This window comes from Lepisosteus platostomus, chromosome 9 (genome assembly GCF_059453375.1).
Source record: "Lepisosteus platostomus isolate fLepPlt1 chromosome 9, fLepPlt1.hap1, whole genome shotgun sequence".
NCBI lineage: Eukaryota > Metazoa > Chordata > Actinopteri > Semionotiformes > Lepisosteidae > Lepisosteus > Lepisosteus platostomus.
In genome coordinates, this window is record NC_142619.1 from 3,094,425 (window position 1) to 3,121,103 (window position 26,679).

A 26,679-nucleotide genomic window follows, 5' to 3' on the forward strand; every position below is an offset into this window, starting at 1 on the left:
AGAACTACAGGACCAGCTGTCCTCCTGGTGTAACGAGACCGGACCAGAACCACTGGACCAGCTGTCTTACTGTGGTAACGAGACCGGACCAGAACCACTGGACCAGCTGTCCTCCTGGTGTAAAGAGACCGGACCAGAACTACAGGACCAGCTGTCCTCCTGGTGTAACGAGACCGGACCAGAACTACAGGACCAGCTGTCCTCCTGGTGTAACGAGACCGGACCTGAACCACCGGACCAGCTGTCCTCCTGGTGTAACGAGACCGGACCAGAACCACTGGACCAGCTGTCCTCCTGGTGTAACGAGACCGGACCTGAACCACTGGTCCAGCTGTCCTCCTGGTGTAACGAGACCGGACCTGAACCAGCTGGTCCAGCTGTCCTCCTGGTGTAACGAGACTGGACCTGAACCACCAGACCAGCTGTCCTCCTGGTCTAACGAGACCGGACCAGAACCAGCTGTCCCACAGCTGTGACCTGAATATTTCCCTCCCAGTGTAATTTCAAGGTGAAGTCTCAGACTGGGCTGTGAGGAAGTACAGCAGAGTGGACATCAGGACAGACGCAGAGCTGGGGGGGGGGTGTGGACAGCGCCTGCTTTATTCAGTTTGATGACGGAAATGGTCACAGACATGAGGGCAGAGACAGTCTGCATGTGGACGGGAGTTCAGTTCAGGAGGAGAGGACACACCAGGGCCCGGTCCTGCCCAGAGGAATGGTCGGAGAGTGGGACAGGCCCAGCACAGTGACCGGGGGTCAGTCAGGAGGGGTTACAGAGAGAGGAGGGAATGAGGGTACCGTGACCCCAGTCGTGGAGAGGACAGAAGACAGCGGACACAGCCCAGGATCGTCTCTGCCCGCGGCAGGAGTGTTGTTGTTGTTTTTAAAGTCACCCTGTCCTCTCCCCTCCCGTCTCTGGTGCTGGAGAGGAAGAAGCAGCAGTTTCGCTTCCTGTACAGTGTGAGAACGGCGCAGGTGTTTGGAGCTCGCTGTTGAAAGGGTCTCTCTCTCTCTCTCCCCTCTCCCTCTCTCCTCCTTCTGACTCTCCACTGTCTTTTCCTCTCTCATCCCCCCTCCTCTCTCCTCTCTCTTCCCCTAACTCTTCTCGCCTCCCTGTCTCACTCTCTCCTGTCTCTCTCTCTCCTCCTCTCCCCTCTCTTCCGTCTCTCTCTCTCCCCTGTCCCGTCTCTCTCTCGTCTCACTCTCTCTCCCCTCTTTCCCCTGTCTCTCTCTCCTGTCTCTCCCCTCTTTCCCCTGTCTCTCTCTCCTGTCTCTCCCCTCTTTCCCCTGTCTCTCTCCTCTCTCTCCTGTCTCTCCCCGCTCTCCCCTGTCTCTCTCTCCCCTGTCTCTCTCTCTCCCCTCTTTCTCCTGTCTCTCTCTCTCCCCTCTCTCTCCCCTCTCTCCCCTGTCTCTCTCTCTCTCCCCTCTTTCTCCTGTCTCTCTCTCTCTCTCTCTCCCCTCTCTCCCCTGTCTCTCTCTCTCTCTCCCCTCTCTCCCCTGTCTCTCTCTCTCCCCTGTCTCTCTCTCTCTCTCCCCAGTCTCTCTCCTATCTCTCCCCTGTCTCTCTCTCTCTCTCCCTGTCTCTCTCCCCTCTCTCCCCTGTCTCTCTCCCCTCTCTCCCCTGTCTCTCTATACCCGGCCCCCCTCTGTGCTGTCGCTCTGCACCCCGCCCATGTTACTGGCTCCGAGCGCGTTGCCGGGGGCGTTGCCGGGGGCGGGGCCGGGCTGCGCGTGCGTGGCGGCGTGCCTCTCCAGCAGCGTGCGATGGGTGAAGCTGCGCTGGCACACGGCGCAGGAGAAGCTGCGCTCGGCGCGGTGGGTGCGCATGTGCACGTTCAGGGAGCTCTTCTGCGTGAAGCGCTTGGCGCAGACGCTGCACTGGAAGGCCCGGACCCCCGTGTGCACGACCATGTGCTTGAGCAGGTAGTCACGCAGGGAGAAGGACCTCCAGCAGATACTGCACTGGTGGGGCTTCTGGCCTGAGAGAGAGGAACACAGTACTGTAACACTGAGAGAGAGAGAGAGGGGTTCATACAGACACACTGACTGGACACTCCAGTACATGAACACTGCACTGAGAGAGAGAGGGGTTCATACAGACACACTGACTGGACACTCCAGTACATTAACACTGCACTGAGAGAGAGAGGGGTTCATACAGACACACTGACTGGACACTCCAGTACATTAACACTGCACTGAGAGAGAGGGGGGTTAATACAGACACACTGACTGGACACTCCAGTACATTAACACTGCACTGAGAGAGAGAGGGGTTCATACAGACACACTGACTGGACACTCCAGTACATTAACACTGCACTGAGAGAGAGAGGGGTTCATACAGACACACTGACTGGACACTCCAGTACATTAACAATGCACTGAGAGAGAGAGGGGTTCATACAGACACACTGACTGGACACTCCAGTACATTAACACTGCACTGAGAGAGAGAGGGGTTCATACAGACACACTGACTGGACACTCCAGTACATTAACACTGCACTGAGAGAGAGAGGGGTTCATACAGACACACTGACTGGACACTCCAGTACATTAACACTGCACTGAGAGAGAGGGGTTAATACAGACACACTGACTGGACACTCCAGTACATTAACACTGCACTGAGAGAGAGAGGGGTTCATACAGACACACTGACTGGACACTCCAGTACATTAACACTGCACTGAGAGAGAGAGAGGTTCATACAGACACACTGACTGGACACTCCAGTACATTAACACTGCACTGAGAGAGAGAGGGGTTCATACAGACACACTGACTGGACACTCCAGTACATTAACACTGCACTGAGAGAGAGAGAGGGGTTCATACAGACACACTGACTGGACACTCCAGTACATTAACACTGCACTGAGAGAGAGAGGGGTTAATACAGACACACTGACTGGACACTCCAGTACATTAACACTGCACTGAGAGAGAGAGGGGTTCATACAGACACACTGACTGGACACTCCAGTACATTAACACTGCACTGAGAGAGAGAGGGGTTCATACAGACACACTGACTGGACACTCCAGTATATGAACACTGCACTGAGAGAGAGAGGGGTTCATACAGACACACTGACTGGACACTCCAGTACATTAACACTGCACTGAGAGAGAGAGGGGTTCATACAGACACACTGACTGGACACTCCAGTACATTAACACTGCACTGAGAGAGAGAGGGGTTAATACACACACACTGACTGGACACTCCAGTACATTAACACTGCACTGAGAGAGAGGGGGGTTCATACAGACACACTGACTGGACACTCCAGTACATGAACACTGCACTGAGAGAGAGGGGGGTTAATACAGACACACTGACTGGACACTCCAGTACATTAACACTGCACTGAGAGAGAGAGGGGTTCATACAGACACACTGACTGGACACTCCAGTACATTAACACTGCACTGAGAGAGAGAGGGGTTCATACAGACACACTGACTGGACACTCCAGTACATTAACACTGCACTGAGAGAGAGGGGTTAATACAGACACACTGACTGGACACTCCAGTACATTAACACTGCACTGAGAGAGAGAGGGGTTAATACAGACACACTGACTGGACACTCCAGTACATTAACACTGCACTGAGAGAGAGAGGGGTTCATACAGACACACTGACTGGACACTCCAGTACATTAACACTGCACTGAGAGAGAGAGAGGGGTTCATACAGACACACTGACTGGACACTCAGGGGGACGAAGAGGCTGGTAACCGCTGCAGGGGACAGTCCTGTGAAGGAGACAGAGGGGGTGGCCGGAGTGTCTGTACCAGAGTGGATGAACATGTGCTTGCTGTAGTTCTTCCGGGAGCGCAGGCTCTTCCCACAGTGGGTGCAGTCAAAGGACGTCTCCGAGCTCTGGGAGGAAGAGGCGGGGCCCGAGGAGGAAGTAGCTGGCATGTGGTGGGCGGGGGTTGTTGGGGCCGTGGGCGGGGTCGGCTGCCCTGGCTCCACCCCCGGCTGGGAAGTGTCAATCACCATGGGCCCGCCCACAAAATAGGCTTGCGTGGACTGCGATTGGCTCACAGGGTACTGGAACAAGACCTATTAATGCACAGAGACCGGAAAGCAGCCGTAAGAAAAAAAAAACAGATCAAGGCAGTGACGTAACAACGTCCCACATCTAGCTGCGCACCCACCTGTGGAATAAAACATCCACTGCAGCAATAATTTTACTGTGCAATGTGCATAAAATAAAAAAAAAATACAAAAGGCAGTTTCATGCCATTTAATAGTAGCATAATAAACCAGTTTTTTTTTTTAAATACTCGCACTTGTAATGCTGTGCTCAGTGATGCAGAGGCAAGCCAACTTCCAATCAGTGTGTTCAGTCACGAGACTGTCTGACCCCCTGGCACGGAATTAGACAGCACCCACCTTGCTTTCAGGTGTGTACCTAACAACACGGCTTCAACCATATCCTGTGCAGAAGTGCGTTTTTCCCAAAACCCAGGAAGGGCTGAGCAAATAATACTGCATCCCTGAACCTGTAACAAGTGTTATTTTCTCTAAGTGTAACAGGATCCATTGGGTTCAGGGGTGTCACAGCGGTCCAGGGGGTCGGCATTGCTGCCTCACAGCGCTGGGGCCCTGCGTTCAGTTCCTGGAGTGCTGTCTGTGTGGAGTCTGCACGTTCTCCCTATTGTTATGTGGGAGACGTGGGTGCTCCCACAGTCCAAAACCACACTGCTGGGGTAACTGGTTTTCGGGGAAAACTGGCCCTGGTGTGAGTGTGTGTGTGTGTGTGTCCTGTGATGGACTGGCCCTGGTGTGAGTGTGTGTGTCTGTGTGTGTCCTGTGATGGACTGGCCCTGGTGTGAGTGTGTGTGTGTCCTGTGATGGACTGGCCCTGGTGTGAGTGTGTGTGTGTCCTGTGATGGACTGGTGTCCTGTCCAATCTCATGCCTTGCTCCTGTTGCTCTCCTGTGACCCTGTACTGGGTCAAGTGTTCAGAAGACAGATGTCGTGTGTGGAACTGTCTTGTGTGGGACTCTCTTCAAGAGTCAGCGGTCTCCTCTCTCTGCCGTCACTGACAGCACTCACCTGGCTGTTCACGCTGTGGGGGGAGGGGGGCCCGGGCTTGCTGTGGCGCCCCCTTGTGGAGAAGGAGAGGTCCGGCGACGGAGCAGGGAAATCCGGCTCACCCTCCGACCCCCCCTGCCAGCTGGGCAGGAAACTATCAGCGAACACCCCCCCTTCTTCAAAATAGCCCTCTGTCTGAGAGAGAGAGAGAGAGAGAGGGGTTAATACAGACACACTGACTGGACACTCCAGTACATTAACACTGCACTGAGAGAGAGAGGGGTTCATACAGACACACTGACTGGACACTCCAGTACATTAACACCGCACTGAGAGAGAGGGGTTCATACAGACACACTGACTGGACACTCCAGTACAGTAACACTGCACTGAGAGAGAGAGGGGTTAATACAGACACACTGACTGGACACTCCAGTACATTAACACTGCACTGAGAGAGAGAGAGGGGTTCATACAGACACACTGACTGGACACTCCAGTACATTAACACTGCACTGTGAGAGAGAGGGGTTCATACAGACACACTGACTGGACACTCCAGTACATTAACACTGCACTGAGAGAGAGAGGGGTTCATACAGACACACTGACTGGACACTCCAGTACATTAACACTGCACTGAGAGAGAGAGGGGTTCATACAGACACACTGACTGGACACTCCAGTACATTAACACTGCACTGAGAGAGAGAGGGGTTCATACAGACACACTGACTGGACACTCCAGTACATTAACACTGCACTGAGAGAGAGAGGGGTTCATACAGACACACTGACTGGACACTCCAGTACATTAACACTGCACTGAGAGAGAGGGGGGTTCATACAGACACACTGACTGGACACTCCAGTACATTAACACTGCACTGAGAGAGAGAGGGGTTCATACAGACACACTGACTGGACACTCCAGTACATTAACACTGCACTGAGAGAGAGGGGTTCATACAGACACACTGACTGGACACTCCAGTACATTAACACTGCACTGAGAGAGAGAGGGGTTCATACAGACACACTGACTGGACACTCCAGTACATTAACACTGCACTGAGAGAGAGAGGGGTTCATACAGACACACTGACTGGACACTCCAGTACATTAACACTGCACTGAGAGAGAGGGGGGTTCATACAGACACACTGACTGGACACTCCAGTACATTAACACTGCACTGAGAGAGAGAGGGGTTCATACAGACACACTGACTGGACACTCCAGTACATTAACACTGCACTGAGAGAGAGGGGGGTTAATACACACACACTGACTGGACACTCCAGTACATTAACACTGCACTGAGAGAGAGAGAGGGGTTAATACAGACACACTGACTGGACACTCCAGTACATTAACACTGCACTGAGAGAGAGAGGGGTTAATACAGACACACTGACTGGACACTCCAGTACATTAACACTGCACTGAGAGAGAGGGGGGTTCATACAGACACACTGACTGGACACTCCAGTACATTAACACTGCACTGAGAGAGAGAGGGGTTCATACAGACACACTGACTGGACACTCCAGTACATTAACACTGCACTGAGAGAGAGAGGGGTTCATACAGACACACTGACTGGACACTCCAGTACATTAACACTGCACTGAGAGAGAGAGAGAGGGGTTCATACAGACACACTGACTGGACACTCCAGTACAGTAACACTGCACTGAGAGAGAGAGGGGTTCATACAGACACACTGACTGGACACTCCAGTACAGTAACACTGCACTGAGAGAGAGGGGGGTTAATTCTTACCTGATTATAAGCTGCCATGGAGTCTTCATTCGTCTCTCCTCCTGTCTCTCCTCCCTCTATCCCAAACACTCCCTCTTCTGTCTTCCCTTCTCCTTCATCCTTCACGACCAGAGACAGAGGGGGCATGTCTTCTCCCCCCACAACCTGAGAGAGAGTGAGAGAGAGACACAGAGAGAGTTCTGTTAATTGTATTTTATTTGCTTTGGCAACAGTGATTTTACTAATTGGTCACGCCAATAAAGCACCTTGAATTGAACTGAATTGAGAGAGAGAGTTAAAGTATTGGTTACACCTAAAAAAACAGCGACCAAAACTCCTACCACCACAAAGCCCTGCTGAGCCAAGAGCTGAGCCCAAAACAGAGCCCCCTGAGCCAGCTGGTCCTGAGGCTCACCGACCTGAGCCACACCGATACTAACCAGCCTCAGGACAGCACTGCTAGAGCACCACAACCCAGACTCAACCACATCACAGCACAACACACACAACACACAACCAGCCTCAGGACAGCACTGCTAGAGCACCATAACCCAGATTCAAGCACATCACAGCACAACACACACAACACACAACCAGCCTCAGGACAGCACTGCTAGAGCACCACAACCCAGACTCCACCACATCACAGCACAACACACACAACACACAACCAGCCTCAGGACAGCACTGCTAGAGCACCACAACTCAGACTCCACCACATCACAGCACAACACACACAACACACAACCAGCCTCAGGACAGCACTGCTAGAGCACCACAACCCAGACTCCACCACATCACAGCACAACACACACAACACACAACCAGCCTCAGGACAGCACTGCTAGAGCACCACAACCCAGACTCCACCACATCACAGCACAACACACACAACACACAACCAGCCTCAGGACAGCACTGCTAGAGCACCACAACTCAGACTCCACCACATCACAGCACAACACACACAACACACAACCAGCCTCAGGACAGCACTGCTAGAGCACCACAACCCAGACTCCACCACATCACAGCACAACACACACAACACACAACCAGCCTCAGGACAGCACTGCTAGAGCACCACAACCCAGACTCCACCACATCACAGCACAACACACACAACACACAACCAGCCTCAGGACAGCACTGCTAGAGCACCACAACCCAGACTCCACCACATCACAGCACAATACACACAACACACAACCAGCCTCAGGACAGCACTGCTAGAGCACCACAACCCAGACTCCACCACATCACAGCACAACACACACAACACACAACCAGCCTCAGGACAGCACTGCTAGAGCACCACATCACAGCACAACACACACAACACACAACCAGCCTCAGGACAGCACTGCTAGAGCACCACAACCCAGACTCCACCACATCACAGCACAACACACACAACACACAACCAGCCTCAGGACAGCACTGCTAGAGCACCACAACTCAGACTCCACCACATCACAGCACAGATCAAACAGCAACACCTCACACACAAAAACACAACATAAACTGGAATGCTACAGAATCCTAAACAGACAATACACACTAGCTGAATATCTAACCAAGATAAATAACAGCAAACAGAAACACACCCTGACGAAGTACAGGCTCAGTGACCACAGCCTGGCCATAGAAACTGGGCGACACAGGCAGACCTGGCTGCCCAGAGAGAACAGGCTCAGTGACCACAGTCTGGACACACACACTGGACACAGGTAGACCTGGCTGCCCAGAGAGGTCAGGCTGTGCTCCCACTGCCAGTGGGGAGATATAGAGACAGAGGTGCACTTCCTACTGCACTGAGACAAATATTCTGGGATTAGATAAACATTCTTTCCTAAATCTAATCCCAGAGTTCCCACAACTGCCAGAATCACAATGGGTTCCAGTCCTACTGGTAGAGGAAGTAGGGAACTCATAATACAGTGTGTGATCTCCTGTCCCAGCCTGAGGAACAGTGAGTCTGTCTCTCAATAATAATAATACAGTGTGTGATCTCCTGTCCCAGCCTGAGGAACAGACAGTGAGCCTGTCTCTCAATAATAATAATACAGTGTGCGATCTCCTGTCCCAGCATGAGGAAAAGTGAGCCTGTCTCTCAATAATAATAATACAGTGTGTGATCTCCTGTCCCAGCCCGAGGAACAGACAGTGAGCCTGTCTCTCAATAATAATAATACAGTGTGCGATCTCCTGTCCCAGCCTGAGGAACAGACAGTGAGCCTGTCTCTCAATAATAATAATACAGTGTGTGATCTCCTGTCCCAGCCTGAGGAACAGACAGTGAGCCTGTCTCTCAGTAATAATAATACAGTGTGTGATCTCCTGTCCCAGCCCGAGGAACAGACAGTGAGCCTGTCTCTCAATAATAATAATACAGTGTGTGATCTCCTGTCCCAGCCTGAGGAACAGACAGTGAGCCTGTCTCTCAATAATAATAATACAGTGTGTGATCTCCTGTCCCAGCCCGAGGAACAGACAGTGAGCCTGTCTCTCAATAATAATAATACAGTGTGTGATCTCCTGTCCCAGCCTGAGGAACAGACAGTGAGCCTGTCTCTCAATAATAATAATACAGTGTGTGATCTCCTGTCCCAGCCTGAGGAACAGACTGTGAGCCTGTCTCTCAGTAATAATAATACAGTGTGTGATCTCCTGTCCCAGCCTGAGGAACAGACTGTGAGCCTGTCTCTCAATAATAATAATACAGTGTGTGATCTCCTGTCCCAGCCCGAGGAACAGACAGTGAGCCTGTCTCTCAATAATAATAATACAGTGTGTGATCTCCTGTCCCAGCCTGAGGAACAGACAGTGAGCCTGTCTCTCAATAATAATACAGTGTGTGATCTCCTGTCCCAGCCCGAGGAACAGACAGTGAGCCCGTCTCTAACATTCTCCCTCCTCTTCCTCCTCCCCCCCTCCCCCTCTCACCTGCAGTCTGACAGGCTGCCTCTGCTTGCGGCTGTGGCTGCTGCCGGCACTGGGGGGCGCCAGCGCGCCCGCCGCCCGGTCCCCCCTGTCCCGCTCCCCCTCCCTGTCCAGCGCGTCGTCGGGGCCCAGCGGGGCGTCCCCGTAGGGCCGCTCCAGGCCCACCGGCGGCCCGCCCAGCCCGTTGGCGGTCCCGCCGCTGTTGGCGGCCTGGGCCAGCAGGTCCCTCAGCTTGTACCGCACGTCGCTGGCGCAGGCCGGGCTGGGCTTGAGCAGGGCCGGCCCGGGTCCGATCCCTCCTCCTCCTCCTCCTCCTCCGCCCATGTCGGCCAGCGAGATCATGGCCACAGGGCTGGGGGTCGGGCCCAGGGCGGGGTCCGCAGCGTGACCCGGGACGCCCCCCCCGCCGCCGCCGCCGCCGCCGCCCACCACCAACCCGAATCCGGCGAACGCCGCCTGGTACCCGCCCACGCCCCTCTTCATCGCCGCCCCCCCTCCTCCTCCTCCTCCTCCTCCTCCTCCGGCGGCGGCCTCGTGTTTAGGCGCCCCGGCGGCCGAGGAAGAGGAGGAGGAGGAGGAAGAGCAGGGGGCGGCGGCGGCGGCGGCGGCGGCGCCGGCCCTCTTCTGCGAGATGATCTGCGTGCACTCGTCGATGACCGTCTTGATCTGCAGGATGCTGGCGGCCGTGAGGATGCAGAGGGCCTGCGACTGCAGCACCACCAGCGAGCCGCTGTACAGGAAGTCCACCAGCTGGCGCACGGCCTCGGCCGGCACCAGGGGGGGCACGGCGATCTCCGAGTGGCCCAGCAGCAGCTTGTCCTGGAAGAAGGGGCTGCCGGCGGCCAGCACGCAGGCGTGGGCCCGCAGGGAGGCGTCGTGGATGCGCACGGTCACGTCGCAGAACAGGCCCTCCCGCCGCTGGGAGCGCAGGGCCTCGAGCACCGCCTGGCTGGAGTTCTGCAGGTGGATGTAGTGCACCGTCTCCGGGGGCGCCGAGGAGGAGGAGGAGGAGGAGGAGGAGGAGGCGGAGGAGGACATGGCCGGGGGGGGAGGGACGAGGGGGGCTGTCTCTCTGTCTCTCTCTCGGACCGACCTCAGCACGCGGCCAGGAGGGGGGCAGGAGACGACCTCCGCTCTGCTTTGGATCGTCCCCCCCTTGTCAGGCCCGCATGAGCAGAGCTCCTCTCTCCCTTCCTGAGCAGAGAGAGAGAGAGAGAGAGAGAGAGAGAGAGAGAGAGAGGGGTTAATACAGACACACTGACTGGACACTCCAGTACATTAACACTGCACTGAGAGAGAGAGGGGTTCATACAGACACACTGACTGGACACTCCAGTACATTAACACTGCACTGAGAGAGAGAGGGGTTCATACAGACACACTGACTGGACACACCAGTACATTAACACTGCACTGAGAGAGAGGGGGGTTCATACAGACACACTGACTGGACACTCCAGTACATTAACACTGCACTGAGAGAGAGAGGGGTTCATACAGACACACTGACTGGACACTCCAGTACATTAACACTGCACTGAGAGAGAGAGGGGTTCATACAGACACACTGATGGACACTCCAGTACATTAACACTGCACTGAGAGAGAGAGAGGGGTTTAATACAAAACACATTATAACCACATTCCAAATATAACTACATCCGAGAGTATATATAAACATGCATGAGAACATAATATATAAAATATGTGTATGTATACTTCTATAGACAGAACTATAAATACCTGCCATACAGACAACAATCTTTTCTGAAATATTTGTGATATTAAAAAACACATCCTGTTTGTTTGTATGAGCAAATGATCACTGAGAAACATTGTGTGCAAAATATACAGTAAATACTGATAAAAAGTGGCCTCATACACACATAAACAGAAACAGATTGTGCCTGAATGAACATATTTCACAGCATAGCAAGTATCTGAGTCTACTGAAAACTATTAATGTGTTTGGTGTGTCAGGTTGTACAGTATTTATATGGGAACATGAACATTAATACCTTTTAATGTATTCACTGCATACTGTATCATAGTGTAGTCCTACAGTCCAGAGATCGCTGGTCCAGTCTGGGTCATATTGTACCCCTACAGTCCAGAGATCGCTGGTCCAGTCTGGGTCAGTCTGTACCCCTACAGTCCAGAGATCGCTGGTCCAGTCTGGGTCATATTGTACCCATACAGTCCAGAGATCACTGGTCCAGTCTGGGTCAGTCTGTAACCCTACAGTCCAGAGATCACTGGTCCAGTCTGGGTCATATTGTACCCCTACAGTCCAGAGATCGCTGGTCCAGTCTGGGTCACACTGTACCCCTACAGTCCAGAGATCACTGGTCCAGTCTGGGTCACACTGTACCCCTACAGTCCAGAGATCACTGGTCCAGTCTGGGTCATGTTGTAAGCCTACAGTCCAGAGATCACTGGTCCAGTCTGGGTCATGTTGTAACCCTACAGTTCAGAGATCGCTGGTCCAGTCTGGGTCACACTGTACCCCTACAGTCCAGAGATCGCTGGTCCAGTCTGGGTCACACTGTACCCCTACAGTCCAGAGATCGCTGGTCCAGTCTGGGTCAGTCTGTACCCCTACAGTCCAGAGATCACTGGTCCAGTCTGAGTCATATTGTAACCCTACAGTCCAGAGATCACTGGTCCAGTCTGGGTCATATTGTAACCCTACAGTCCAGAGATCAGTGGTCCAGTCTGGGCTTTGTCATATTGTAACCCTACAGTCCAGAGATCGCTGGTCCAGTCTGGGTCATATTGTAACCCTACAGTCCAGAGATCACTGGTCCAGTCTGGGTCACACTGTACCCCTACAGTCCAGAGATCACTGGTCCAGTCTGTGTCATATTGTAACCCTACAGTCCAGAGATCGCTGGTCCAGTCTGAGTCATATTGTAACCCTACAGTTCAGAGATCACTGGTCCAGTCTGAGTCATATTGTAACCCTACAGTCCAGAGATCACTGGTCCAGTCTGTGTCATATTGTAACCCTGCAGTCCAGAGATTGCTATTTTCATGTAGGTTATGCATTTAAATTTGCTTTCAGTCCAGTGGGTTTTGTAATTGCTATCAACACTGGAACAATTTCTCAGTTTCACAGCTACCCTGTTATCCAGTCTTTTAGTTGAAAAACATAACCAATTTAACCCTTAAAAAAGGATTACAAATTAGTTTTGTGACTGTGTAAGACAGTGGGGGTGTCATAAACTAACCTATTAATAATAATCATCCTAACAGTAATATAGCGCTTCTCTGGACCCTCCACTCAGAGCTCTTCCCAGGTCAGGGGGAATCCCACTACCCCCACCAGTGTGCAGCCCCACCTGGATGACGCTCCAGTCCTCTCCCACACACCAGCTCTCAGTGGGGAGGAGAGCAGGGGGATGAAGCCAGTTCAGAGAGGGGGGTTATTAGGAGGCCATGAGGGGTAAAGGCCAGGGGGGGAAATTTGGCCAGGACACTGGGGTGACACCCCTACTCTTGTCGAGAGACACCCCGGGATTGTTAATGACCACAGAGAGTCAGGACCTCGCTTTTACGTCTCATCCGAAGGACGGCGCCTGTTTACAGTCTAGTGTCCCCGTCACTATACTGGGGCATGAGGACCCACACAGACCACAGGGTGAGCGCCCCCTGCTGGCCCCCACTCACACCTCTCCCAGCAGCAGCCTCAGCTTTCCCAGGAGTCTCCCCTCCAGGTACTGGCCAGGCTCCCACCTGCTGGGCTCCAGTGGGGTTTGTCAGCTGGGAGCTGCAGGGGGGGGGCACGGCTATTTAGAGGTGTTTGGAAACACACTGAGTAGAGACGGTAAAGGTTTCTGAATGCCGAAGTTGTGGGGGACACCGCAGTCGCTGTGGGGTACTTGTGAATCGGAGGATTGAGTGCCAGTAAGCAAATCACCCAACGACCAAGCAGATCAATTAAAAGCATCAAGGCACCCCGGTGATTGACAGCACTGTGAGAACATCAACAAGCCGTCGCCTGGAAGATCACGTCAGACTCTGCATCAGCAGGAGAACGCTGTCGGCTGACGAGCAGTCGCAGAACCACTGCGGCCCAAAGCCCATCAGTCAGCAGCGATTTGGCGGTCAGACCCATCCTTCTGGTCAAAGGCACACCTGGCATCTAACCTCAGAGAGAGAAGCCAGGGTCTCGGCTTCATCCACAGGGCTGGGCAGCTAGTTCCACCAGCCCACCCCCCTCTGTGTAAAGAAGAGCCTCCTGTCCTGGCTGGAGGAGCTCACCCAGCTGTGTCCGGAGAGAAGCCAGGGTATCGGCTTCAACCACAGGGCTGGGCAGCTTGTTCCCCACCCCCACCACCCTCTGTGTACAGAAGAGCCTCCTGTCCTGACTGGAGGAGCTCACCCAGCTGTGTCTGGAGAGAAGCCAGGGTATCGGCTTCAACCACAGGGCTGGGCGGCTTGTTCCACACCCCCACCACCCTCTGTGTACAGAAGAGCCTCCTGTCCTGACTGGAGGAGCTCACCCAGCTGTGTCTGGAGAGAAGCCAGGGTATCGGCTTCAACCACAGGGCTGGGCAGCTTGTTCCACACCCCCACCACCCTTTGTGTAAAGAAGAGTCTTCTGTTCTCGGTTTCCATGCTTTTCCACACAGTTTCCACTAGTGCCTCTGTGTGCTCTCTGTATACTGTTATTTGATTGTATATTAATCTTGACCTACCTAGAGCATACTAATTTATACAGGTCCAGAGTTAAAGTGGTGTCTGAACAACAATAATTAGAAAGCATTCATCTGGCTATACACACAGTACAAATGTATACAGTTAACACTAACTCTGCAGTATGATGGTTATTCCCATCAGACCACCAACTTCAGTCTACATTTTTAAGAAATGTCACGGCCATAGCTGATGAACTTGGTCATCAACACAGCGAGAAACACAGCAGACTCCCAGTGCACAGCAGTCTGACCCACTCCTGGAATTTTAATGAAACCAATACCACTGTAAAGACAGGAGTGGATCAGACTGCTGTGCACCGGGAGTCTGACTGACAGCACTGTAAAGACAGGAGTGGATCAGACTGCTGTGCACTGGGAGTCTGACTGACAGCACTGTAAAGACAGGAGTGGATCAGACTGCTGTGCACCGGGACTCTCACTGACAGCACTGTAAAGACAGGAGTGGATCAGACTGCTGTGCACTGGGAGTCTGACTGATAGCACTGTAAAGACAGGAGTGGATCAGACTGCTGTGCACTGGGACTCTCACTGACAGCACTGTAAAGACAGGAGTGGATCAGACTGCTGTGCACCGGGAGTCTCACTGACAGCACTGTAAAGACAGGAGTGGATCAGACTGCTGTGCACCGGGACTCTCACTGACAGTACTGTAAAGACAGGAGTGGATCAGACTGCTGTGCACTGGGACTCTCACTGACAGCACTGTAAAGACAGGAGTGGATCAGACTGCTGTGCACCGGGACTCTCACTGACAGCACTGTAAAGACAGGAGTGGATCAGACCGCTGTGCAATGTAAGATACAGGACGAGATTTGCTCTCCTCATACATCTTGACACAAGTCGAAGTAACACAGAGATTACAGAGGGAAACCAAACCCGGGCTAAATTGATTCAACACGGTCACGAATTTCGGAACTGAAGAAAATTAGGTATTGAATGTGACTGCGAATTTAACAAAATAACGACGGAAATGCTTAGGAAATTGCTCAAACTACTAGCATTACTAGACAAAATGTGTTGTTTGAATAGCTCGCTTGCATGCGTGTAGCCTCTCTATAAATAATAATAATAATAATAATAATAATAATAATAATAATAATAATAATAATAATAATAATACTTACGAGAAGAGACGTCTGCAAGGTTTCAGGCTCAGCTGGCGCTGCAGTTCAATTAAAAATGAAGCCAGAAAAAAAAACTCCTTTTCTTCTTTCTTTGCAACCTTAAACTAATTTCTCTTGTTAATAATCTCTCGCTAATTGACAATTAGTCCGCGATTAACACTTCACACTGTTTACGCTGCCGGCTCCGGGGCTGAGCGGCTCGGAGGGAGGGGAACGGACGGACGGACGGACGGACTCGGTGATTTTGTACAAATTTCTCATCCGCACAGATTATTTCAAACGATGTTTTATAAACAGGGATTAGGGGGTCCTTGTCATAGACCGGAGACTCCCTGCTCGCCGTCGTGACTCTGGTCTCGATCGCTCTCTCTGCATCTCAGCCCTGCCGTGTTTTTATCACGCCACGACCAGGAACTCCGCCTCCCGTTCACGATCGGTGAAACTGGGCTTCCTGCTTCCGGCATCTTGGCTCTACGAACCTACATTGTAGACGTTCCCCCCGACTCCAGGCTCCGGAGCCAAAATGGCGGCCGTTCAAAAAGGTTGAGAGAAATGCAGCATCCGGGGCACGCCAGGCATTGCGTGACGATCGCCGATATCCCAGGCGGTCGTGCTAGTCTGTACCATCTTTCACCTCGTTAAAAGGCGGTATTCTTAATTTACTCAGACTCTGTCGCTTTTGGTCTGACAGCAGTGATTTCTAAATCCCATCCCTTAAAGTGCTGTCCCTTTTCCCCCACCAATATCTATCTTACACCAGATAGGACTCTCCTTTCGCTCTGACTTTCCAGTAACGAACCACATTCTGCTTGCTCCTACGCGTAGTCCAGCAGTCTTATCAAAGTAAGAGCCGTTCCTCATGAAGACGTTGATTCTCCTAGAACTGTCACTATCCGTCCTCCACAGCCTTTGAAAAACCAAGTTCCGAACTTCTTTTTAACTGAATATGTTGTAACTCAACGTTTCTGACATCTCCTGTATATATATATAATTTTCAGGTGGGTAGCTGCGTCAGCATGCGTAGGCTGCAAAGGAACAAGTAATAGGTTTATTCCCTGCTGAAAAAAAGAAGAAAGAGAACACAACGTTTCGGCCGTGGAGCCTTCTTCAGGTGTGAGAGAGACAGCTACTGCCCTGTCTCTCTCACACCTGAAGAAGGCTCCACGGCCGAAACGTTGTGTTCTCTTTCTTCTTTTTTCAGCATGGAATAAACCTATTACTTGTTCCTATATAATTTTTCTACGTAAAGGATCACCAACTTCTGTCATGTTCTGTTGCTCCTCTGAGGGTCTGTTAACTACAGTTTAAAGTACTGTTTATTTTTTCTCTCTGTCCCTTTGTCCCCAATATAATAAAGGAATCCTTGAGCACTGCTGTTGTACCAGAAGTCCTAAAAACTGCTGCCGTTACCCCCTACACACTTGTCTTCTCCAGACTACCGTAAAGCTCTGCTCGCTGGGGTTTCTCAATCCACAGTGAACAACCTGAAGGTATGTCCAAAATCCGGCAGACAGAATCCTGAGCAGGTCTAGCGCCAGTGATCACATTACTCCTGTCCTGGAGTCCCTGCACTGGCTTCCTGTCAGGTTTCATTTTGACTTGAAAGTCCTCCCGCTCACCTCTAGGGCTCTGCTTGGCCTGGCACCTCAGTACCTGTCTGAGTTGCTATCGCCCTGCTCCCCACCTCGCTCCTCTGATTCTGGTCTCCTGTCTGTCCCCCCCGAGCCCGTCTACACTCTAGGGGTGCCAGGGCCTTCTCCTGCTGCGCCCCAGAGGTCTGGAACTCATTCCCCAGGGGTATCAGAGAATCAATCTCAGTTCAATTCAAGATGCTTCATTGGCATGGCCAGTGAGTGAAATCAGTGTTGCCAAAGCAACACAAATACAATTAACATCAAACAAAAATTCTACAGACAGGTCGCCTTCCCTAAACTCCTTCAAATCCAGACTCAAAACTCACCCCTCTGCTCCTGCTGTATTTAGTACCACTGTCTATGGTCTCCTCTGTGTATTCTCATCATGTTTATCTTGTGTGTTTTTTATTGTTTCTTTTTAATTGTTGTTGCTGCTGTTGTCATTCTGTAAAGCGCTTTGAGAAGCCCTATAAAATAAAGTTGATTATTATTATTATTTTTAACAAGAATGCATCTTTTCCAGAGCTTATGAGTGAGATTTAATTTTAGCAGTTTCAGTAGGAAAATATATTTCACCCTCCCCCCTTCCCCCCCCTGCTTGTTTTGCCTTCTTGCGTGAAAAGCCGATGGAGAAAGTTGAACTCGGAATGAAACCCCAGTTTCCAAGAATTAGGGTTACATGTGGAAACGGGGGCTCCGCCATAGGTGGGCCGGGCTGTCACTCACACGCGAACTCGGCTCTGATTGGCCCTGCGTGGTCTGATACGTCAGAGAGGGGGGTGGGCCCTACTTCCTGCGCAGGGACAGCAGAGAGGAAGGAGACGGCGGCCATCTTCGTGAGGTCGGGTCCCCGAGAGGTGAGTGAATATAATCCATTTCTGCACCAAAAAAACGTCCTCGGACCGTGGGCCTCGCCGCGCAACTGCCTTGCACTGACGCGGTAAACGCCGCCACCACCGGGGCGACACGCACGGGGTCAGGCGGGGCAGGCGGCGGTACTCTAACAACGGATATTTCTAAAACATCGCCTAAAGAAAACAAAACCCTGCTTACAGCACAGACTGGAGTGGAGGGGCTGCTGAAATAAAGGCCCCTCATAACTCGAGGGGTGACAGACGAATCGTAAGGTAAAGAAAAGGCGAGAGATAGCGGGAGAGGCGCAGACGGGGTTCGCTACAGTGACGTAGCGAGGAGACGGCAGGGGCGTCGTGACACGGGACGGACGCTAGGGGGCGACAGTCGCGCTTCACTCCTCTCCCGACTTGACATTCGGCGCATTAACTCGCAAATAACCAGTGGGGTGTACAATAATAAGAGGGAAGCCGTTGTAAACAAAATCTACAGGTGTTTCTACGGGTGTGTGGAGAAGAGACAGTAGAAATAATATATCTCCAAGTTCAGTGTTAACGTACAGTGGTCTCCAGTTAGTCAGTGTGTCTGTATGAACCCCCCTCTCTCTCTCAGTGCAGTGTTAATGTACTGGAGTGTCCAGTCAGTGTGTCTGTATTAACCCCTCTCTCTCTCAGTGCAGTGTTAATGTACTGGAGTGTCCAGTCAGTGTGTCTGTATGAACCCCTCTCTCTCTCAGTGCAGTGTTAATGTACTGGAGTGTCCAGTCAGTGTGTCTGTATTAACCCCTCTCTCTCTCAGTGCAGTGTTAATGTACTGGAGTGTCCAGTCAGTGTGTCTGTATGAACCCCCCTCTCTCTCTCAGTGCAGTGTTAATGTACTGGAGTGTCCAGTCAGTGTGTCTGTATGAACCCCTCTCTCTCTCAGTGCAGTGTTAATGTACTGGAGTGTCCAGTCAGTGTGTGTGTATTAACCCCTCTCTCTCTCAGTGCAGTGTTAATGTACTGGAGTGTCCAGTCAGTGTGTCTGTATTAACCCCCCTCTCTCTCAGTGCAGTGTTAATGTACTGGAGTGTCCAGTCAGTCAGTGTGTCTGTATTAACCCCTCTCTCTCAGTGCAGTGTTAATGTACTGGAGTGTCCAGTCAGTGTATGAACCCCTCTATCTCTCAGTGCAGTGTTAATGTACTGGAGTGTCCAGTCAGTGTATCTGTATGAACCCCTCTCTCTCTCAGTGCAGTGTTAATGTACTGGAGTGTCCAGTCAGTGTGTCTGTATGAACCCCTCTCTCTCTCAGTGCAGTGTTAATGTACTGTAGTGTCCAGTCAGTGTGTCTGTATGAACCCCTCTCTCTCTCAGTGCAGTGTTAATGTACTGGAGTGTCCAGTTAGTGTGTCTGTATGAACCCCTCTCTCTCTCTCAGTGCAGTGTTAATGTACTGGAGTGTCCAGTCAGTGTGTCTGTATGAACCCCTCTCTCTCTCTCAGTGCAGTGTTAATGTACTGGAGTGTCCAGTCAGTGTGTCTGTATGAACCCCTCTCTCTCTCTCAGTGTAGTGTTAATGTACTGGAGTGTCCAGTCAGTGTGTCTGTATGAACCCCTCTCTCTCTCTCAGTGCAGTGTTAATGTACTGGAGTGTCCAGTCAGTGTGTCTGTATGAACCCCTCTCTCTCTCAGTGCAGTGTTAATGTACTGGAGTGTCCAGTCAGTGTGTGTGTGTATGAACCCCTCTCTCTCTCAGTGCAGTGTTAATGTACTGGAGTGTCCAGTCAGTGTGTCTGTATTAACCCCTCTCTCTCTCAGTGCAGTGTTAATGTACTGGAGTGTCCAGTCAGTGTGTCTGTATGAACCCCTCTCTCTCTCAGTGCAGTGTTAATGTACTGGAGTGTCCAGTCAGTGTGTCTGTATGAACCCCTCTCTCTCTCAGTGCAGTGTTCATGTACTGGAGTGTCCAGTCAGTGTGTCTGTATGAACCCCTCTCTCTCTCAGTGCAGTGTTAATGTACTGGAGTGTCCAGTCAGTGTGTCTGTATTAACCCCCCTCTCTGTTCCTGGTAGGATGCCCAGACACTGCTCTGCCACTGGCTGTAAGTCTCGGGACACTAGAGACACCCGGAGCGCCGGTATCACCTTCCACCGGTGAGTCACCCTGGTCACAGCTCTTCCTCAGCCACTGGTGTCGAGGCCCCACACACACACATTCACACTGCACCGCGGCACGCTCCACTGGTGACACAGCCTGTCGGTCCGCACGGTGCGCTCTTATAAATAATCAATTAGCCTTACCGAGCTCTTCCCAGGTCAGGGGGAATCCAGCCCCACCTGGATGATGCTCCAGTCCTCTCCCACACACCAGCTCTCAGTGGGGAGGAGAGCAGAGGGATGGAGCCAGTTCAGAGAGGGGGGTTATTAGGAGGCCATGACTGGTACTCCAGTACAACAGTGTACTTTATTATACCACAGTAAGAGAGTCCATTACTGTATAATAATAACCACCCTTAGACTTATACAGCGCCTGTCTGGACCCTCCACTCAGAGCTCTTCCCAGGTCAGGGGGAATCCCACTACCCCCACCAGTGTGCAGCCCCACCTGGATGATGCTCCAGTCCTCTCCCCAACTCCCGTGCGTGACCCCGACTCCAGTGCGTGACCCCGACTCCAGTGTGTGACCCTCACTCCCGTGCGTGACCCCGACTCCTGTGTGTGACCCCGACTCCTGTGCGTGACCCTCAATCTCGTGCGTGACCCTCACTCCTGCGCGTGACCCCAACTCCTGCGCGTGACCCCAACTCCTGCGCGTGACCCCAACTCCTGCGCGTGACCCTCACTCCTGCGCGTGACCCCGACTCCGGTGCGTGACCCTCACTCCCGCGAGTGACCCCGACTCCGGTGTGTGACCCTCACTCCCCCGAGTGACCCCGACTCCGGTGCGTGACCCCGACTCCCGTGAGTGACCCTCACTCCTGCGAGTGACCCCGACTTCTGCACGTGACCCTCACTCCTGCGCGTGACCCTCACTCTCGTGCGTGACCCTCACTCCCGCGAGTGACCCCGACTCGGGTGCGTGACCCTCACTCCCGCGAGTGACCCCGACTCCGGTGTGTGACCCTCACTCCCGCGAGTGACCCCGACTCCGGTGCGTGACCCCGACTCCCGTGAGTGACCCTCACTCCCGCGAGTGACCCCGACTTCTGCACGTGACCCTCACTCCTGCGCGTGACCCTCACTCTCGTGCGTGACCCTCACTCCCGCGAGTGACCCCGACTCCGGTGTGTGACCCTCACTCCCGCGATAGACCCCGACTTCTGCGCGTGACCCTCACTCCCGTGAGTGACCCTCACTCCCATGCGTGACCCCGACTCCCGTGAGTGACCCTCACTTCTGCGCGTGACCCTCACTCCTGCGCGTGACCCTCACTCCTGCGCGTGACCCTCACTCCTGCGCGTGACCCTGACTCCGGCGTGTGACCCTGACTTCCGTTAACCCCCCGCGCGTTCTTGTCCCGCCAGGCTGCCCAAGCGAGGGAACCCGCGCCGCTCCCTGTGGATCGCCAACTCCCGGCGCACGGACCCTCAGGGCCGGGGGCTGTGGGACCCCCAGAGCCACTTCATCTACTTCTGCTCCAAACACTTCCGGGCGGAGTGCTTCGAGCTGGCGGGAGTCAGGTCAGGGGGCCCCGGCGGCCGCTGTCGCCCCACACACACGCAGACGGGCAGGAAACGCCAAGAACGCCAGCAGCTGCACACACAAAGGACCCCGCCCAGCCCTCCTGCCACCTGGTAAAAGGTTTGGCAGTGTTAAGGGCCAGGCCCCTCAACACCCCAGGACCTACTCCAGATCTGGAAGCCTAGTTCTTTTTTTGGCCCAATGTCAGGCACCCTGTTCTTTGTACAATCCTGTAAAGTAAATTCCACTAATTTATGATTAATTATTATTGCTTACATTTATATAACACTTCTCTGGACCCTCCACTCCAAGCTCTTCCCAGGTCAGGGGGAATCCCACTGCCCCCACCAGTGTGCAGCCCCACCTGGATGATGCTCCAGTCCTCTCACACACACCAGCTCTCAGTGGGGAGGAGAGCAGAGGGATGGAGCCAGTTCAGAGAGGGGGGTTATTAGGAGGCCATGAGGGGTAAAGGCCAGGGGGGGAATTTGGCCAGGACACTGGGGTAACACCCCTACTCTTGTCGAGAGACACCCTGGGATTGTTAATGTCCTGAAGCCTGTCTGCACTGTCTCCCTCTGTCCCCCAGCGGGTACCGCAGGCTGAAGGAGGACTCCGTCCCCACCCTCTTCGAGTCCATCACCAGGGGGCGCCGCCACGCGCCGGACCCGCAGCCCCGGTAAGAGGCCAGATCCGCACCCCCCAGCCCCCGAGTGGACCGGGCCTCAGCGTGTGTGTGTGTGTGTGTGTGTGTGTGTGTGTGTGTGTGTGTGTGTGTGTGTGTGTGTGTGACAGCCCGTCTCTCCCTCCTCTGTGTCCCCCAGGCGGAAGAGGGGCCCCGCCCAGCTGCGCCCCAGCGCCGAGGAGGCGGAGCCAGGAGCCACGCGGCAGCCAATCGCGGCGCAGGGGGCCGAGGGCGGCGGGGCTCCCATTGGAGGAGAGGGGGCCCGGGGTGCCGTGGGAGGCGGGGCCAGCTCGCCGGAGGCCACGCCCAGCGCCGGCCCCACGCTCCCCCACGTGACCCCTGAGCCCGAGAGGGAGGAGTGGGGCGCAGAGAGGGACCCCCGGACCGGCAGGGCGAGCTCCCAGCCCGTCCCCAGCGCCCCCTCCTCCTCCCCGCCTGCGCCGCCCGTCTCCCCCCCAGCCCGGCCCCCCTCCCCGTCCCAGTTCATGCGCCGCCTGCCCCCCCCGCCGGGCCACTACCTCGCCCGCGAGCACAGCTACGCCCTGGGCTGCCCGCTGCTGTGGCGGCGGAGGGCGGAGGCGGCGGCCGAGGCCCTGGAGAAGGCCCAGCGCCAACTGTCCGCCTGCCGCCGCCGGGAGAGCCGTCTCCGGCACCGGCTGGCGGCCGCCCTGCTGCTCCTGAGGGGCCGGGGCCGGGGGGGGCCCGCCCAGCCCATCCCCGGGGCGGGGGAGGGGGAGGGGGAGGGGGCGAGGGAGGAGGAGGAGGAGGAGGAGTGGTATTACTACTGCGGGCCGGAGGAGGAGGAGGAGGAGGAGGGGGCGGCCGGCGCAGAGCTGCAGTGCAGGCTGGGAGAGGGAGGGGTTAGACTGGGAGAGGAGGGTTTCCGGCTCACGGGGGGCGAGGGAGGAGGAGGAGGAGGAGGAGGAGGAGGGCAGCCCCACGGCGAGGGAAAGGCCGGGGAGGAAGAGTGCTGCTACTACTACTACTGCGCCGGCGAGGAGGCCGAGCTCGAGGGGGCGGGGGGGGCCCGGGGCGCGGCCCAGCCCGGGGGGAGGGAGGCCCCGAAAGCGCCGGAGACAGGAAGGGCGCGGCAGGAAGTCCCGCCCCCGGAGCCGCTGGCCCCGCCCCCTCCGCCGCCGCCGGAGCCGCCCCAGGAGCAGGAGGGGGGCGGGATCTACTGGGTGTGGGAGGGCCAGGACGGGAGGCTGGTCCTGTTCCCGGACGCGGAGGCCGACCCCGGGGAGGGGGGGGCGGTCGTGGTGGCGGCGGTGGGATCGCCCCCCGAGGGGCCCGGGGCGGGAAGGGCGGCGGGGCGGCCGCGGGGCGGGGGGGCGGGGCCGCGGCCCGGGTGCCAGGGCGAGGCCCCGGAGGGGCGGGGCGCCGGCGCCGGCGTGGACCTGAAGGAGAGGCTGAAGGAGCACCTGGAGGGGTTTCAGCTGCAGCTCAGCAGCGAGTTCGTCAGCTGAGGGGCGGCGACTGTAACGGCAGAAATAAAGGAGAGAGAAACGCACGAGCCCCGTGGTGGTGATTGGTCTGAGCAGGGACGCCCTACGGGTGGAAAGAGCACTTCCTCCCTCGTCCCTTCCCTTGGGTCCCGCTGGGTCTTACTACGGAGCCGCGGCAGCGATCCCAGCGCACCGCTCGGCATCGGGGACATCGTTGCGCCCCCACCCGAAGACTTCGCAGGATGCTGGGGTTCACCAAGACCCCTTACAAGCTCGTGCAACCCCCCCTGGTTTCATTCCCTGGGGACCAGGAGACTGTTCCCGAGATCAGCACGCCAACCTCAGAAAATGCATTTTTTGGGGGGGGGTTCCTTTCCCCCCGGGAGGTGCACGGGCTTCGTTTGCAAAGTCGTACCCCAAGAGAATAATAATAAAAAAAAAAACGACAACAGAGGGGCGGGTGATGGGACAGGTTCATCGCTGCTTTGCTGCGGTTGTTCAGGGCGGAGAGGAAGTCGGTTCAGACTTTGTCTGGTGGTGGAGTGGGGGGGGGGTGCCCCCCAACACCTGCCTGCGGTCTTGAGGGGGGGGTAGGCGTGAGACGAGAGCTGTTCATTGGCCCAACGCAGCCCAATACAGCACTGGTTCCCAGTCCTGGTCCTAGTGAACCCGCCCCCCACACACACACCTACTGGTTTTCACTCCCTCCCGCCCTTTGGGAGCTGACCAACCCCCCCTGCGTCTCCGAAGTTTCTCCGTTGGAACGCCTGCATCCTGTTTCTAGGCACAAGCTGGGGATTTTATTCCACTTGCAAGGTCAACAGGTTGGAGCACGAAACCAGTGCAAGAGCTGGGGAACAAACAGCTCAAATGAATCGGATGATGGTTAAGTCAGCGGAGGGTTTGATGGTGTAGCTGAGGGCTGGACTGGACCAGAAACCAGCAGGTGTGTGTCTGTGTGTGTGGATCACCAGCCCCAGCACTGGGAACCCCCTGCTGTAAACTGTAGTTCACACATTATAATGTGATCATTGCAGCTCCCACTGTCTGGTCTGTGCAATTTAATTTAATCTGCGTGCTGCACAACCTGCACAACATCCACACCCTGCAGGAGAATCATTGCAAAACATTGCTGTGTGACCTGCGCTCTTATCATGGTTAAGTCAGCGGAGGGTTTGATGGTGTAGCTGAGGGCTGGACTGGACCAGAAACCAGCAGGTGTGTGTGTGTGTGTGTGTGTGTGTGGGGATCACCAGCCCCAGCACTGGGAACCCCTGGATTCTAGGTCTGCAACAGGCTGTGGTTGGGCAGGGCGCCGTCGAACACAGCGACCCATCCCTCTCTCCACACCCCTGCAGCAGCCCCAGCGATCTGGCGCTACAGGGGGCAGGAAGACTGGTGACACAACGTCGTCTACGTCGCTCGGGTGAACAAAAACACGTTTTGTTCACAGCTGAGCTTCAATAGCCCCCCTCCCCAGAGTGCTTCAGGTCTCTGGCTCGTCTCCACTCCCTCCCTGATACTGCTGTCAATGCACTGCACACACACACCCCACAGCCAGGATAACCAGGACGAAGCGCCCTTTTGAAACTCGGCGAAGGGGCCCCGATATCAGGAACCCAAACCGCGTTTTGGATCAGCGGGACAGAAGCTCGTGGGATGCCCGGAGCTCACGGCGAAACAACGCACCGGTGCGCCTCCTCTTCCTCAGCCCGTTGGAAGACCTCGGCCCGTCCTCGCCCCGCTCCCCACCTGCGCGATTACAGTGGGGTAATCACCCGGAAAGGCGCTACAGGGGGTGAGCGGGCCGGCCCGGTCCCTCACCGGAGAGCAGCTCCCCTCTACGTCAGACATTTTTACTGCTCGCTGCCTCAAGGAAGGCTGGGAGTATCGCCAAGGACACCAGTCACCCTGGTTCCCGCCTCTTCTCCGCCCTTGCCTCCGGGAAGCGTTATAGGAGCAGAAAGGCACGAACCTCCTGATTCAGAAACAGTTTCTTCCCACAAGCTGTCAGATTACCGAACTCTTGACGTTTTTTTCCCCCCTGCCCTAAGATGCATGTGCTGATGTTTTGTGGTTTCCTTTGTTGTTTTTGTACTGGAGCTGATGCATGCAAATAAGCACCTCATGGCACCTGTGCAGATTAATAATAATAATAATAATAATAATAGCTTACACTTATATAGCGCTTTTCTGGACACTCCACTCAAAGTGCTTTACAGGTAATGGGGATCCCCTCCACCCCCACCAGTGTGCAGCCCCACCTGGATGATGCGACGGCAGCCATAGTGCGCCAGAACGCTCCCCACACACCAGCTCTCAGTGGGGAGGAGAGCAGAGGGATGGAGCCAATTCATAGAGGGGGGGTTATTAGGAGGCCATGATTGGTCAGGGCCAATGGGAAATTTGGCCAGGACACTGGGGTAACACCCCTACTCTTTTCGAGAAACACCCTGGGATTGTTAATGACCACAGAGAGTCAGGACCTCGGTTTTACGTCTCATCCGAAGGACGGCGCCTGTTTACAGTCTAGTGTCCCCGTCACTATACTGGGGCATGAGGACCCACACAGACCGCAGGGTGAGCGCCCCCTGCTGGCCCCACTCACACCTCTCCCAGCAGCAGCCTCAGCTTTCCCAGGAGTCTCCCCTCCAGGTACTGGCCAGGCTCACACCTGCTGAGCTTCAGTGGGGCTGCCAGTTGTGAGTTGCAGGGTGATATGGCTGCTGGCCATATCAGATGACAAACCGAACTGAAGCTGGGAGGTTTGGGGGGGGCGAGGGGACGAT

At 54.6% G+C, this 26,679-nt stretch overlaps 3 protein-coding genes across 7 annotated transcripts in view; 2 read left to right on the forward strand and 1 right to left on the reverse strand.

Annotated features, from left to right (window-relative positions):
* LOC148654388 (vesicular glutamate transporter 1-like) overlaps positions 1-3,011 on the forward strand; it is a 131,309-nt gene extending 128,298 nt beyond the window's left edge. The window contains exon 13 of the mRNA XM_088646484.1: positions 2,832-3,011. The gene's annotated coding sequence lies outside the window, so the exon portion shown is untranslated. The remainder of the gene's footprint in view (positions 1-2,831) is intronic.
* zbtb45 (zinc finger and BTB domain containing 45) lies at positions 572-16,739 on the reverse strand. Of its 2 annotated transcripts, XM_088646459.1 has the most exons (7): positions 15,615-16,739; positions 9,773-10,963; positions 6,848-6,991; positions 5,083-5,256; positions 3,810-4,083; positions 1,636-1,979; positions 572-1,528 (listed from the first exon to the last, which is right to left on the reverse strand). In XM_088646459.1, the coding sequence occupies exons 2-7, from the start codon at positions 10,805-10,807 to the stop codon at positions 1,199-1,201; spliced, it is 2,301 nt and encodes a 766-aa protein (XP_088502585.1). In that variant the 5' UTR covers positions 10,808-10,963; positions 15,615-16,739; the 3' UTR covers positions 572-1,198. The 2 variants fall into 2 exon arrangements, with proteins under 2 accessions (XP_088502585.1, XP_088502586.1); XM_088646460.1 differs by lacking the exon at positions 572-1,528 and having other exon boundaries at positions 1,534-1,979; positions 15,615-16,735.
* Positions 16,740-18,010: 1,271 nt separating this feature from the next.
* On the forward strand, positions 18,011-24,933 carry thap7 (THAP domain containing 7). 4 transcript variants are annotated; one of them, XM_088646494.1, is made up of 6 exons: positions 18,011-18,105; positions 20,153-20,233; positions 21,604-21,759; positions 22,350-22,439; positions 22,585-23,217; positions 23,381-24,933. In XM_088646494.1, exons 2-6 carry the CDS (start codon positions 20,154-20,156, stop codon positions 23,844-23,846), a joined length of 1,425 nt encoding a protein of 474 aa, XP_088502620.1. In that variant the 5' UTR covers positions 18,011-18,105; position 20,153; the 3' UTR covers positions 23,847-24,933. The 4 variants fall into 4 exon arrangements, with proteins under 4 accessions (XP_088502620.1, XP_088502616.1, XP_088502618.1 ...); XM_088646490.1 differs by having other exon boundaries at positions 22,585-24,933; XM_088646491.1 differs by lacking the exon at positions 18,011-18,105 and adding an exon at positions 18,138-18,375 and having other exon boundaries at positions 22,585-24,933.
* The last annotated feature ends 1,746 nt before the right edge of the window (positions 24,934-26,679 follow it).